This window comes from Lonchura striata, chromosome 2, assembly GCF_046129695.1.
Source record: "Lonchura striata isolate bLonStr1 chromosome 2, bLonStr1.mat, whole genome shotgun sequence".
In the NCBI taxonomy this organism is placed as follows: Eukaryota; Metazoa; Chordata; class Aves; order Passeriformes; family Estrildidae; genus Lonchura; species Lonchura striata.
Window position 1 is genome coordinate 109759467 of NC_134604.1, and position 15316 is coordinate 109774782.

A 15316-nucleotide genomic window follows, 5' to 3' on the forward strand; every position below is an offset into this window, starting at 1 on the left:
CATGAGGGCAAAAATAACTTTTGCTTTTCTGTTTATTTTCAGAGCTTTCCGTGGTAAACATATCACACTTGTAGTTCGTTTCCCAAACCAAGGCCGGCAGGTGGAAGATTTGGATATTTGGTCTCACACAAACGACACGATTGGCCAAGTGCGGCGTTGCATCCTCAATCGCATTAAAGCCAACAGTGCACACACAAAAGTAGAGCTGTTCATTGGGGGTGAGCTGGTAGATCCTGCAGATGACAGAAAATTAATTGGGCAGCTGAATCTCAAAGATAAAACGGTAAGTGTTGCAGGCTGTGTATTTACAGCAATTTAGATGTTCCCTTTTGTAAAGGCTTTAAAAAATTCTTGCATGGCATCATTTATTTTTGTGAAATAATTCCTCATGTTATACCATTAACATTATATCAGATGCTTATTTGTTAAAGAATCTTAATTTTTGGAGAGTATTAAAACTCTGATTGTGTTTTTCAGCTAATTACAGCTAAGCTTACACAGATAAATTCTAATATGCCCTCAAGTCCAGATAGTTCTTCTGATTCTTCAACTGGTTCTCCGGGCAACCATGGCAATCACTACAGTGATGGTCCAAATCCAGAAGTTGAAAGCTGTTTGCCTGGAGTGGTAAGCATATTCTGAAATTAACAGTTCAAGTATGTTTTTTCTTACACGTTGTCTTTGGCTAACAATTTTTATATGTTTTTTTATTTTAATTTGCTTATTTTAAGATCATGTCACTGCATCCTCGATACATCTCCTTTCTTTGGCAAGTTGCAGACTTGGGCAGTAGTCTAAATATGCCACCTCTTAGAGATGGAGCTCGTGTTCTTATGAAGCTCATGCCACCAGGTAAAAATTAACTTGATCCTTTTTTTAATCTTGTAATATGCTGTAAAATAATTTCTCTTCTGATACATAAAAGGGAATAAAGGGGAATATTTTCTACTTTGTAGTGATTTATTGGTACTGTAATTCATTACTGTTGTCCTAATTAGGACTGTAAAAGATTTGCCAAGTAGTTATTTCTTGTATGCTATATGAAGTTGTATAGCTTGAAGCTGGTAATGGGGTTCAGTGTCACAGTGCAGTGAAAATGGGGAACATTGTATTTTAAAGTGGTTTTGTAGCATTGCTTTAATAGGATCGCTTTTGACTGTAATAATAATTGGAGAACACTCTGTAGTCTGATTTTGTCTGTAAGTTTTTGCAACTGTTCTGATACACTTAAAATTTTTCAGATTTATAATTGTAAATAGTACTGTCTTGTTGTGGAGTACTTTTGCTGCAAAATGCTTATAAGTTAATATGTTTTTATTGCAGATAATACTACGGTCGAGAAACTAAGAGCAATTTGTTTAGATCATGCAAAGCTTGGAGAAAGTAGCCTTAGTCCATCCCTTGATTCTCTGTTCTTTGGTCCTTCTGCCTCACAAGTGCTGTACCTAACAGAGGTTAGTGATGCTTTGCCTGTTCTTTAAAAATTGTCAATTCTCTCTGTGGCAGTCCTGTCTGTAACATTATGGAAGCATAAGATCAAATTCTGGTTTGAAATTAATTTGAAATTCTGGTTTTGAAATTACTAAACAATTTACTGTCATAAATGTGTTTGGCCAGTGCTCTCAAAGCATTGCTTATGTAGTATTACTAAAAATTCTCATGTTCAGTCATCTATATTCAAGCTGGTGCTTGGATATTAATTTCCATTAGTTAACTAATTTCCATTAATTAACTCTGTATTTTCTTCTACAGGTGGTTTATGCCTTGTTAATGCCTGCCAGTGCACCTCTGGGAGAAGATGCCAGTGACTTCCAGTACAACTTCCTGAAAAGTGGTGGTTTGCCTCTTGTGCTGAGCATGCTGACCAGAAATAACTTCCTGCCAAATGCAGATATGGAAACTCGAAGGGGTGCCTACCTTAATGCTCTAAAAATAGCCAAATTATTGCTAACAGCAATTGGATATGGCCATGTTCGAGCTGTGGCAGAAGCTTGTCAGCCAGTTGTGGAAGGCACAAGTACAATTTCACCGGTAATATAAATCTTCCTTGCTGCAAATAGCATTCTGCTTTGTGTTTTATAATGTGTGCAGCAACATCTCCTTACTTTTCATTGACGGTCTGTTCTTTGAGTCCGTTGCACATCAAGGACTCACTGTACTTTCAGATAATATTTTGCGGTTCTAAAAAAGTAATCAACTTACTAAATCCTATTTCTTAGTGACTGTAAAAAGTTAGGTGTGAGATGCACTTGCTCTGTATATGATTTTCAATGGTTTGCAAGATTGACAGTGAAGGTAACTTTTAATTTTTTACTCTATTCATCCTTCTGGAAAATGTCCAGCACACAGCAGGATAAACACATTATGATGTGTGAGCAGCTGGCTCACAGGTTGGGCACAAAGGGTTGTAGTGAATAGTGACAGAGTGGTGACCTGTCACAGGTGGAGTTCTGCAGGGCTCCATCCTCAGCCCTCTGCTCTTCAACATCTTTATAAATGACATGGATGCAGGACTGGAAGGGATACTGAGCAAGTTTGCAGATAATACCAAACTGAGAGGAGCTGTTGATTCCCTGGAGGGGCAGGGAGGCCTTGCAGAGAGGTCTCAAGAAATTAGAGGAGTGGGCAATCACCAACCATATGGACTTCAAAAAGGGCTAGTGCCAGATTCTGCACCTGGGATTGGCAACCCTGGATGTATGGACACACTGAGGAATGAGATGCTGGAAAACAGTGACACAGAAAGGGACCTGGGTGTCCTGCTTGGTGCCCATTTCAGCATGAGCTAGCAGTGCCCTGGCAGCCAGGAGGAACATCCTTGTCCTGAGGGACATCAGGCCCAGCATTGCCAGCCAGGCAAGGGGGATTGTCCCGCTCTGCTCTGGGCTGTGGCAGCCTCACCTCGAGTGCTGGGGGCAGTTTTGGGCACCATGATACAGGAAAGATGCAAAGCTCTTAAGAGAGCATTCCAAAGGAGGGCCACAGGCATGGTGTGAAGGGCCTTGAGGGGAAGCCATGTGAGGAGCAGCTGAGGGCGCTTGGTCTGTTCAGCCTGGAAGAGACTGAGGGGAGACCTCAGTGCAGTCACAGCTTCCTCATGAGGGGAAGAGGAGGGGCAGGCACTGATCTCTGCTCTGTGGTGACGGTGACACATCCCGAGGGAATGGCCTGAAGCTGTGTCAGGGCAGGTTTAGGTTGGATATTTGGGAAAAGTTCTTCCCCCAGAAGGTGGTTGAGCACTGGAACAGGCTCCCCAGGGCAGTAGTCACAGCACCAGCCTGGCAGAGCTCAGGAAACATTTGGTGAATATTTTTGGGCACATGGTGTGACTCCTGGGGATGGTTCTGTGCTGTGGGCCAGGAGTTGGACTGGATGATCCTTGTGGGGCCCTTCCAATTCAGCATATTCCGCAATAAATGTGAATACCCCATTTGTTAGGTTCCATCCCAAATAGTTTATTGATCTATCAACCTGTCCTCAAGATTACACAGAGAGCCCCACTTCAGAGCACTTAATTCCAAAATACTGACTGAGATCCATCTCTGAATTGAAGAAGTACATTCCCCTTAAATCTTAAATATAAGTACCTGTTCTGGTTAGCTGCATCTGTAGGAAGATACATAATTAATCATTTTTCAAGTAAATCAAAACTCTTAATGATTAAAAGTAAGTTAAGATCCCTTTTTACGTTAGAGTATAATAGGAATCCCTTTTTATGTTAGAGTATAATAGGAATATATTAAGGCAGACATGTTTGCCACCCTGTCTTTCATCTGTTTAAAATGAGGAAATTTTAAAGCCCTGTTTTCTTACACCAGTTATTTAAAAAGCAGTTTGGAACACACATTGCATCACTTGAGTCTTGAAGTATTGTGGGAAACAGACTTAGGCTGACTTCTTAGGAGATAGTAACATTTTTCCACAGCTCCTGTCTTTCACTATTTAGAAATGCAAACATCTGATTTAATAATAATTGATTTGTTGGAAGCATAACTTTCTGTCTTGGCTTTCCATCAATATTTAAGAGAAGGAGGCAACTAAGGTTATGTGTCTGTAGTTTTTAAGTTATTGGTCTGCTGCTGTCACTAGTACTTTTTAAATTGTTACTTTCTTCCTTGTTTTCATAAACGGTTGAATTAATAATGTTAAATACAGTGTTCTGGTACACAGAACTGATTTATCCCATATAGATTGCTGTTGATTACTTCCAATAGCATCCAATAGCCGATTGACTCTGGAAGCTGTTAGTCTTCAGTGGAGGCTCTGTAACTTTGCTCCCTAAATCAAGTGTCTTAGTGAAGCTGACAAAACAAGGGATGTGACCAACACCAGACCTTACACAGCAGCATTACAGTGTGTCTTTTGAGCAGCATTTGAGATGGGCTTTTTGAATGAACTGGTACAGGACAATGAAGAAACTATTCTGTTTTAATTTGTAACCACAGCACACCGTCTTTTGTTTTTCTGTGAGAAGGAAAGAACCATTTCAGGTTTTGTAAAAACTACGGAGCTCTGGCAGACTAAGGAGAGAGGGATCTACGCTCAAACCAATACAAAAAAAAACCCCAAAAACTTGTCTTGCTGTTTCTGTTTTGAAAATATTATAAAAAACAGGAGGGATAATTTAGAACAGAATTTTTCAAGAGTAACTTAAATGTTTAAAATGTACTTCAGTATATTAAAAACTGCAGCCATATTCTGTCTGGACACTCTTACCTAATCCAGAGGGAGACCCAGTGTTTGACCAAACCCTTTATTTCCCACATCTACTGAAAGGGAAGGAGGCATTCTGAAAATTTGGTTCACTTGAAGTAATCTGATCAATAAACAAGCCCCCAAACCTAGTAAGTTTTGAGCAAGTGCCTTTCCTTTTGACTACTAGAACTCTGTGATTGTCCACTGCAGGATAGTGTCTTCAGGTGTAGTGGTATCTTTTAAAAAATGAGGAGATTTATTTATGTTGGCCTTTGCACAAAGTAGTTTTCCTTCCAAGGTCTTATCTACTTCTACCAAACCTTTCCAAGTAACTTTAGATCTTCATATCTTTTTGCTTTTTTGTTCCCATGTAAAAGTAAGCATGAGAAATACTTTCTTCCAGATAAACCAGGCTACGCATGACCAGGCAGTGGTGCTACAAAATGCCCTACAAAACATTCCTAATCCAACTTCAGAATGCATGCTGAGAAATGTAGCAATACGTCTTGCACAGCAAATATCTGATGAGGTTGGTGAATTCCTTTCTGTATCACCTTTTTCCTTATAGCATCTTTTCTATTTTCTTAATCCTTAAATTTGTTGCTTTGTAAGACACAGATTTTTCCTTTTAAAATGTTTAACTAATGGTCGTATGAAAGAGAAAAATCTCAAATCATTGCCAGTTTATCTTTATATATTGAAGATTCTTTAATGACACAAATGAAAACCTCAGTAAGGCTAAACAATGTGCTTTGCAAACATAGTGGTCTTATGTGTATGGTGTGGCCAAAGCCCATTTAGATCTGGAATCAGGAGTCTTGTTATAAAACATGTCAGTGAATTCAGCTGAATTCAGCAGGAGCTAAAATCATGACTGCTTTATCTTCCTCTTCCCATGTACATCTGGATCCCTTGGTTTCCAGGGTGGAAGCCATAAATACTGTGTTTCTGTACATATAGCATATCTGCAAAACTATCTCCAAAACATGTCTGAGATGTCTAGATAGAAGATGTTACTATATTCTTGTTCTTGGTGTTGACGAGTTCACTATCCTTTGAGAACAAAGGGCAGTGTCTAAAGAAAGCACAACATGCTGCACTGCAAGACTGAGCCACCTGCCTTCATCAGTGGTGGTTTTGCATCCACAGGTGTAAAATCAGCCAATTCAACTCTGATTTAATCAACTTTCTTCTATGGAAGAAATTTCTTCTATAGAAGAAATATCTTTTGAGGCGAGATGTGAGGAAAGGTTTTTTAATTCTTCCTTTGTATTTCCTAGAGGCCTGCTAATAAATAAAAAAACTATTTTTCTTTCACCAAGCACACCAAAGCAAACAAAATCTGAACGTGTTTAACAGTATTGCTGTGGAAGAGTTGTCTGTAATTTTCTGAAATTATGGATACTGCTATAGATCCAAATTTCATATATATTGTAGTTTGTCTTAGAAAGGTTTTTTTGCCTTTTCATGTTTTATGGTCAAAGACTCTTTATAACGGATCACACAATTAAAAAAAAAAAGTCTGTCATAGTTTCCATAGGCCAAAGAGAAGGCTCTAGCACAGAGAGGAATAATTCACCTTTTTTAAAAATGTTGATACTTAAAGACTTTGAAACTTCAATGAGATTTAAAAAAACTGTTGTTTTTCTTGTGACACTGCTGCTGTAAGGTTGCTTTGCTTATAACAAATATAAAATACCTTTTTTTTCTTAGAAATACTGTTAGTGTTCATATCAGTACAAGAATGCACATTGTTCAGGTTTCCTGATGCAGATGCCTAACTAGCTCAGCTTCTTAAGAGTCCCCTTTTTTATTGTCTTAGCATTGGAAAGATGAAATTGCAATCCATCTGTCTGCCTTCTGCTTTTAGAGATTACCAGTTTTGTGGACAATTCTGTTTTGAATACAGACTTCAGATAAGTTTGGTAGTTTTTTTGAAAGTTGATGTGAACCATAAATAATAGCAGTTGGAATATGTTTTGTAATGTGTGTATATCAGTAGAAACTACTGGTTGGTAACTCAGACCATGCACAAAGTACTGAAGAGTGACTCTGCATTCATTTAATCCATGAGCTGTGTTCTTATTCATGTTCAACCCTCTGTGTCTTGAACATGAAGCAATCCCTTTATATAATGATCATACTTGATAGCATCAGTGTGTTCAAGCTGGCTATCAGCTAGCATGGGGAGAAACACTAAAATAAGTTCAACTTTTTGCATTGCTTAGGAGTCTGGCTGCCTCCAGATGAATGCTTGGTGGTTCCTTGTTTTTTAGGTTTTTTTTTTTTCCAAGATAAAGAAGGTTTTAGCATTGAAATTGGTAGTTTCTGTTAAGTCTTAAAACCAGAGTTGCCTACATCCTACTTAAAAAAATTAAATTTTACATAAGTGAAGTATAAATACTCTTCAAAATACATCATCTGTTTTACATTTAAGGAAAAAAAAATCTTTGTTAACATTTTAAATCTTAAATTTTCTGTGAAATACATTTGTAGGAATTTAGAATCCATTGCAGTGTTATCTGCAGCTGTATTTTAATGTTGCTTTAGTTAATTTATCTTTTTTTTTCAGGCTTCAAAATACATCCCTGACATCTGTGTTATCAGGGCCGTACAAAAAATCGTTTGGGCATCAGGTTGTGGATCGGTTCAGCTTGTTTTCAGCTCAAATGAGGAAATTAGTAAAATCTATGAAAAGGTAAGAATTCCTGAACAGTTACTTTTCTGTATTACTGTTTGTTTTGTACAAAAGGGAATGTTGACCTGGTCAGGTTTAGAGTGTGATGACCTTTTAGGTGGATACAATGATATATTTCAGTCTAATATGTCACTGTCATAACACAGCTTAATTTTCTATTCCAAATTCCTTTCCTCAGTAACTGGTGAAATGTAACTTGAATGTGGTGTGAGTTCAAAAACGCACCAGTTCTGTAACTGCTGTAACATGTTTTCAGCACAGTTAGATTCTGCATTTAAATAAGGAATAAGCATTTCCTGCAAGGCTAATTTGTCTAGTCCTCAGACTTAAAAGGTCTGCTCTACAGAAGTGATTCAAGGCATATGTGCACTCTAAAATGAGAAGGAAGAGCTAAGTGATGCAAGAAGCATTGGGGAAAAAGATTTAATTGCTAAATCTGTATGGCTTTTCTTCTTTTATTCATGATTCACATGTGCTTTACACTAGTTGGGAGTTCTGTATCAGAAGATTATCACACATCTTGTATTAAGTAATGTTGCTTACAGTTACAGGAGATAACAATCCGGATTTGGACAGTGATTTTAAAAAAGCATTTCCTATTTTTGTCTTGTAAAATCAGGTTTAGTACTCATCAATACTTGCCTGAGTGTGAAAGGAAAAGGAATATGTAGGGAGCTTAATTCTTGGTGTACTTGCTATTGTGTTTAAATGGTCAGTTGAAAGAAGGATATTTACTTCAGCAAAATGCAACACCTCTCCATTAGCTTCTGTTACTGTGACTTCTTCAAGAAATAAATGGGGGTTTGTGGGGGTTTTTTTAGGTAATACTTCCATATAAAGCATGATTTAGTTCATGTGCCAGTCCAGGCATGTGAAGATAAGCTCTTATATCTATATATGGGATGCTTTAAGAGCATAATAGTGCACTAGAGAATGTATGCCTAAAAGAAAACAGACCTTAATGTGTTTTTTTTAACATTTTTCTGTGTAAAAATTTTACAGTTAAGTTCTGTAAAAATATCTTGAGGTAATTGAAGTTTTAAAAGAGGTGAAATCTAAGCTGTGCATTATTGTTCATCCTTCACATGATTTTGTGGGGTTAATTTTTGTTGTTTTGTTTTTGTTTTTTTTTTCTTTTTATTCTTATTGACACTTATATGGACATCTGTAATAAATGGCAGCTGCATTTGGTTTCTACTATGCAAAAGGGTAATAAAAATTGAAGGGGAAAAATTGGAAATTCAAAAGAGGAAGAAATTGTAGAAGAAATAAGAAGGGGAAAAAAGTACCCTTTGTTAATATAACATTAAAAGAGAGGAAAGTATCCTAGAAATAGAAGAATATCATGGAAGGAAAGACACAGTTTAAGAGAACTGTTATCTGGTTATAGATCACAGGAAGCAATTTTTATGATGGCTTTATAAAGATCAAATATAAGGATATACAGACCCCCAGCTCTGGGTGCCCAAGTGCAGAGAAGTACTTCACTGAATGTAAAATGCACTTTGCCTTTCTCCTGGGTCTCTGCAGCTGTGCAGAAAGAACTTTCCCTTCTAAGCAGGGCTTCACTGCAGAGCAGGTGCAGTTCTGCACTTGCTGAAGGCATTCTGCGTTTGCTTTCTGATCTTGTGTCAGAACTGCCACATCCCCCTGCTGCAGTGCAGTGACTGTCTCTGATTTTTTAGTTATTGTGCATAGACAAAATAGTGTTTGTTGCCAGAGTGAGGCATATTTTGGCCTGTTCACAATTAGTTCTCTCCTCTGCATTGTAATCCCTTCTTTCTGCCTAATTAATCTTGATACCTTTCCACATATAAAACAAATATTTGATGCCTCTAGTTAATGTGGCTGACCTGCACTCTTGATTTGTAAATGATAAATTGAGGCCTGCTCACATTCAGTTTCTTTGGAACTTCTTGAACATAATTACTTCTAGATAGAGCAGAGGGTTTGCCATTGTTCTCAAAGTATTTATTTTGAAAAAATGTGCCAAAATAAACTCAATTCATTCAAGTGTTTAGTTTAAGAAGTAACCTCTTCACCAATTAGCAGTAATATTATTATTTTCTGTGTCAAAAATCATGACAGCAGCTACGTTTAAAAGTTGAACAGTTCTTTCATATTTCTGAAAAATAGCAAAGTGATTAATAAATTCTAGCAATATTAAAAAGCTTCTGGTCAAATAAGTTGTGAGTGTCAAAGCCTTGTAAAACTGGATTGATGAATTAATTATACAGCACTATAGCCTTTCTCTGTTTAAGTAGTAGAGTTTTCCAAATTTTAAATGCCATTTTTTGACCGGTAGAGAAAAACAAAAAAACCCGAACAAAACACCAGATGCAAACCAAGAAAAACTCCCAACAGTACTAACTGATGTAACTGTTGCCTGCAGTTGTCCTGTTTAACTTCTCTCTCCATAAGTTCATGCTTGAAATCCTCCTGTGAGAAGCACAATTCTGGAAGCTCAAGCCATCCCACATAGTGCTTTGGCTCAGATCTGAGTGCATAAAATACTTGGCAGTGATCATCACTTAGTATACAAAGCTGTGGTTTGTGTTTGTGTTCAGTGATATACCTTGGAGCCAGTTGGGTTTCTTGGGATTGTTTTCTGTACCCACTTTATGCACTCTTGTTTGTTTTCACAGACAAATGCAGGAAATGAACCAGACATGGAAGATGAGCAAGTTTGCTGTGAAGCTCTGGAGGTGATGACTCTGTGCTTTGCTTTGATTCCAACGGCACTGGATGCACTCAGCAAAGAGAAGGCGTGGCAGACATTTATTATTGATTTACTATTGCACTGTCACAGCAAGTAAGTTTTGGTCACATCTATTATTTTACAATTCAAAATGAATATAAAGCCTAAGTGCAGAGCAGTGGCTTCAGCCCATTTGAAATTGTGATATGAACACCCCAATAGGGTGTTTTCAGAAACCATCCAGGTGGAAAGTTGTTAATATGTTATTAAACTTGGCTGACAGTGTTTTGATCTGTTACTAAAGAGTTAATGCTAATTTTTTATGATACTGTTGTTTCATTAATATTCAAAGTTTTCTTTGAGAAGTGAGAGAGCTCTGAAATTAGTAGTGTCTTAAGTTTTTTCAGTATGTTTTAAAAGGAGTCAGATTATGGTGCTCTCAGATAAATGGGGTCAGAATTTGAGCAGAATCTATGTTTTGGAGTTTTTGACTTCTAGATAAACAGGTTGAAAGGTCTTATGTTTAGGAATATTTGCCTTAATGAAAGAATCAAGTATCATCAGAGCATCTCTTTACAGTTAACTCTTTGCAAACATTGGTGAAACTGGAGGCTTACCAGAAATACCACAAGCTTTATTAGTTTGCAGCCTGTGTGTGGTGTAGGGTGTTGAATTTTCAGTTTCACTGAAGCTTGCATGTATCACTCATCGTATGGAAAAATAGTCAACACTGTCAGTACAGGAAGCTACCACTTCTCTCATATGCCTATAAAACTTGTGATAAACATGATAATCTCACTTAGAATGGTGCAACTGTTTATTGTTACATGATAAAATAACGTAAGCATGAGTGGAAACAGAAGACTGCTTTGTAAATTAAGATGGTGAAGTTGAACTAAGCTGCTGAAAAGTTCCTCTTCTGAATTAATGTGGAAACAAATCAGTGTTTGCAGTGCAGAGAAAGTTTAGCAAATACCAAACAGAACTCTGAATATCCTTCCACAGCTATTGTTCTCTAATCTCCTATGCTCCATCTGAGAACAATGTGAGCAAAAATATGCATGTGAGAATAATTTTGATGCACCATAAAAGACAAAGAAAGAAGATGACCAGTTCAGATCTCACAAATAGGATTTTCTAGAAAAGATCAGATGGATTGCCTTTTAGAGTTTGACTGGGACTTCTGTTTTCTCAGAGCATATCTGTGCTACCTAAACTGAGAAACAGAATGAAAAATGTTTAATACTGAATGCTAGAATAGTTTTTCTCCTACAAGGTAATTGATTTTGTAGAGGTGTCCTCTGAATGCAAGACTGGCTTAGTTAAGAGGAGATAGGCGAACAGTTAGTTCTAAATAATCCTGGAACCCAGAAGTATTCTGCTGATCTCTGCAAAGTGTTTGGTGGTCACATGTATGTGGCCTAAACACATTAAAATTCTTTGTGCTGGTGTAAAGCAATGGCACTTAGACCCACTGAAGAGACTTTCTTCTATTAACTGAACAGAAACCTGTGTCCTGGAGCTCTCAGTAGAGCAGGATTCAGGTTGCCAGCCTAAAGGGAGGTGCTTGACTTCCAGCTCTTCCTCCTGCTGAGTGTGAGTTCATTGTACAGCTCATGTCCCGTGTGCCAGCTCTGTGCTGTCATCATGTGTCTAAAACAGCATGAGATGCCTGTGCTCAGGCAGCTGCATCCCTCTCATGATTCCTTAAGAGCTCTTAGATGGTTGCAGCTTCACAGAAATGTAATACTTGTGTTCAAAGACTTAATACTCAGAAACATAACAGTGTGAGGCATGTCACATTGGTCACATTTCTCACTGTAGGAAAATATCACCTTTGTCTATTTCATTCTGCCTTCAAGTGCACAGAGCTGAGGAGTGTCTATGTGATGTATCCAAAGTACTTGAAGGATTGTATCTTAAAATAACTTTCTGTGAGATTTTCTACAAAAACATCGTCTCAGCAATCAGACGCCATAAAATGTCAATTATTGTAAAGAACAAAACAGACCAGCCCCACCCCACAGTCTGCTGCAACTCAAGAGCAGAGTAGGAGAACTTGCAAAGATCAGGGAAGGGTGACAAGGGAGATCAAAGCTCTGCAATGACTTCCATCTGAGGAGCAGCTGAATAGCTGGGGGCACTTCATACTGGAGGAGAGATGAATGCTGGGAGGAGAATACTACAGAGACCCTTAAAATCAGGAGTAGCAAAGGGAGAACAAATGGAGAGCTGTGTTTCTTTGTAATAAGACCTTCTTGAGCATAACATTTAAACAGTGCAAACCTTCAGTTTGGAAGTGATTTGAGGGGTTCTTTCATGAACTTGTCCAGTGAGGGCCATGCGATACTGCTCTTGGTAGTGTTCTTGAACCACAGATTGTTAGAAGCTGAGAGAACATTCTGGAGAAGTGTCAGAGAACATTCTGGAGAAATGTCACTGCATGATTGCTTCTTCTTGTGCACTTTGCTTTGTGCATGGTAGCAGAGATGGGTGCTCAGCCACATGCATCTTTGCTCTCACCTCAAGGTCATCCTAATGTGGCTTTGAAATCATAGTCACACATGAAAAAGCTCTGAAAGGAATAGGATTCTTTGGTGTGCTTTTCACCCTGACTCCATGGGCACAAATCAGAGAGCCACACGAAACAGACATTGCAAAACTCAGTTTTTCATAATTTGAGATACTTTCATTAAATCATTCATTCAGATTCATTTGTAGTCTCTTCCCACACAAAAAGAGTTGTTCCTAACAGTTTTGACAAGACATACTGCTCAGACAATTAATCCTACAACATCAAAGAAAAGGATTTGCCCTATTTTTTTTTTCTTACTGAAGCTTAGCCATTCCCCTGCATTGCTCTAGTGATTAGATTAGGTTCTAAGGTGGAAAATTTATTCTAATTATAGCCACTTGAATTTTCAGGAGGGTCATCATCTCTCACATCTTACTAATGATAAATTTTGATCACTTCAAAAATTCTCAGCAAACTGCTGCAGTGACACATAAAAGCAGTTTTACTGGAATAATTCTGGTTTGCCTTACCAGGTACAACTGGTGCTTGATTAGGAAAAAAAATTACTTAGGATTGCAAATCGTTGTGTTATGCAATATTTGCTGTCAGTTGCAAAGGTGTGGTGGTTAGGTGTTCATAAGTTTCTTTTTCTTGTACCTTTGAATATTTGATTTGTGGAACAGGTTTTGTAATATAATTCATGCATCTGAAATTTCACTGCAAGGAGAAATAAAATGATGGGTAGGGAATAATTAAACTATTCCTGGCATTAAGCAGATAAACACAAATTTAATTAATGTCCTGTTTGGAATGGAGATCGAATTTAATGTTTCTATTAAACTATTTCCAGAACTGTTCGTCAGATGGCACAGGAGCAATTCTTTTTAATGGCTACCAGGTGTTGCATGGGACAGAGACCTCTCCTTTTCTTCATTACCCTGCTGTTTACTGTTCTAGGGGTAAGTTTTCAGAGATAAAGTATTCAGTATGAAAGTGCGTGTAAAAAGTAATAGGATAAAATACCTGCAAGAAAAGACAAATTGGTATTAATAACAGTCACTACAATATAGATTGCTTCTGACCTACAGATTGCTTCTGACAAGCAACAGAGATGATTTCCATTTGAGATAGATCAGGGGAAAAGGGACTCTTGCATTTTCTGATAAGAACATGAACAATAGGCTTTGATGTCTGCATTTGATCTCTGGTGATTGTTAACCTTTAAATAAAAATCATTAGCAGGTTAGAGAGATACCTACAGTTAGTGCCTTCTCCTACTGGTCCTGTCAGGGCTTTTCAGCTCGCCATGCTCATGGGCTGTCTTGAACATTTGATCAAAAATTTTAATTTGGTTTTCTTTCTCCCACTGAGGTATAGAAATTAGAAGTCATATAGAAGTCATCCATTAGCAGCTAAATACTTCTGAAAGGTTAAAAATTACCTTACACTTGGTTTCTTTTTTGTTTACTGTGAGATTTAGGGGAAATATGTTGGTGTTGCACTGTAAGTAGAAGCTTGCATGAATTCTTTGCTTTTGATTTGCACAGAGCACTGCAAGAGAGAGAGCTAAGCATTCTGGAGACTACTTCACCCTTTTAAGACATCTTCTTAACTATGCTTACAACAGTAATATTAATGTACCCAATGCTGAAGTTCTTCTCAATAATGAAATTGACTGGCTTAAGAGAATCAGGGTAAGTTTCAGGATCTAATTAACTGATAATTATCAGTTTATTCCTGAAAATTATGTTTTTGTTGCAAAACTGTAAACTTTCTTGTAAACTGCAGTTCTGAGCTTAATGTTTGCTGTGTGGAGTATCCTAACTTTCTCTTAAATGGCAGGATGAAGTAAAAAGAACAGGAGAAACAGGTGTCGAAGAAACGATCTTAGAGGGTCACCTTGGAGTAACAAAAGAGTTGTTAGCATTCCAGACACCTGAGAAGAAATACCATATTGGTTGTGAAAAAGGAGGTGCTAATCTCATTAAAGTAAGTTGGAGTTTTTTGACCTCTGGAGGGGGTTTATTTGTTTTTGTGAGGTTTTAGGGTTTTTGGGTTTTTTTGGGTGGTGGATTTTTGGCGTTTTTTGTTGTTTATTTCTATCTATAAGTAAGTAAAAAGAAGCTTCACATCTTGTGGGCTGTATCCATAAAATGATTTTGATTGGAGATCAATGTTCTTGATAAAAATAATTTTTAAAATTGCGTGTTTCATTCATAAAGTGTTTTTAACATTCTCATTCTTGCTGTATTCCAGTACTTGACAAACATCACACAACAATAGTGAGCTAGATACAGGATAGTACTGTAGGGGACTGCTTTCCTTCATTACCTCTGTAATGACTTCCTTGCACATACTCTTAATTAGTGCTATTAATGCTTAGGGCAGGTTTGAACAAATGTATCACATCTGAGCATCTCTTTAATCAGACGTGTTTTCTTTGTACCTCTGATATTATAGAGCAGGAGTGTTGGTTTTTCAGCACTAATTTGATAAAGAGCTTTGTAGATAATACTGGTTTTGCAAAAGAAATTTTTTACCAATGAATAACAGTACAGATTTAACTTACACTGGGGAGGTGGGTTTGCAGGGAGCCACTTTAGAGTGGAGTTCTTCTGTTCTAAATGTAAAAGCTCATTGTGCTATTGGTCTCAATTTTTACTCTTCTTTTTTTTTTAAATACCCCTCTGGTTCTCTAGACATTCATTTA

General features: G+C 37.5%; 1 protein-coding gene across 2 annotated transcripts in view; it reads left to right on the forward strand.

Annotated features, from left to right (window-relative positions):
- The window catches only part of USP9X (ubiquitin specific peptidase 9 X-linked), a 95945-nt gene that overhangs the window by 59439 nt on the left and 21190 nt on the right, over positions 1 to 15316 (forward strand). For both annotated transcript variants that reach the window (XM_021546153.3, XM_021546155.3), the window contains exons 19-29: positions 43 to 283; positions 478 to 627; positions 732 to 852; positions 1324 to 1454; positions 1753 to 2031; positions 5099 to 5224; positions 7268 to 7393; positions 10039 to 10205; positions 13457 to 13565; positions 14154 to 14300; positions 14449 to 14595. In XM_021546153.3, the coding sequence (XP_021401828.1) occupies positions 43 to 283; positions 478 to 627; positions 732 to 852; positions 1324 to 1454; positions 1753 to 2031; positions 5099 to 5224; positions 7268 to 7393; positions 10039 to 10205; positions 13457 to 13565; positions 14154 to 14300; positions 14449 to 14595 (1744 nt within the window). The remainder of the gene's footprint in view (positions 1 to 42; positions 284 to 477; positions 628 to 731; positions 853 to 1323; positions 1455 to 1752; positions 2032 to 5098; positions 5225 to 7267; positions 7394 to 10038; positions 10206 to 13456; positions 13566 to 14153; positions 14301 to 14448; positions 14596 to 15316) is intronic.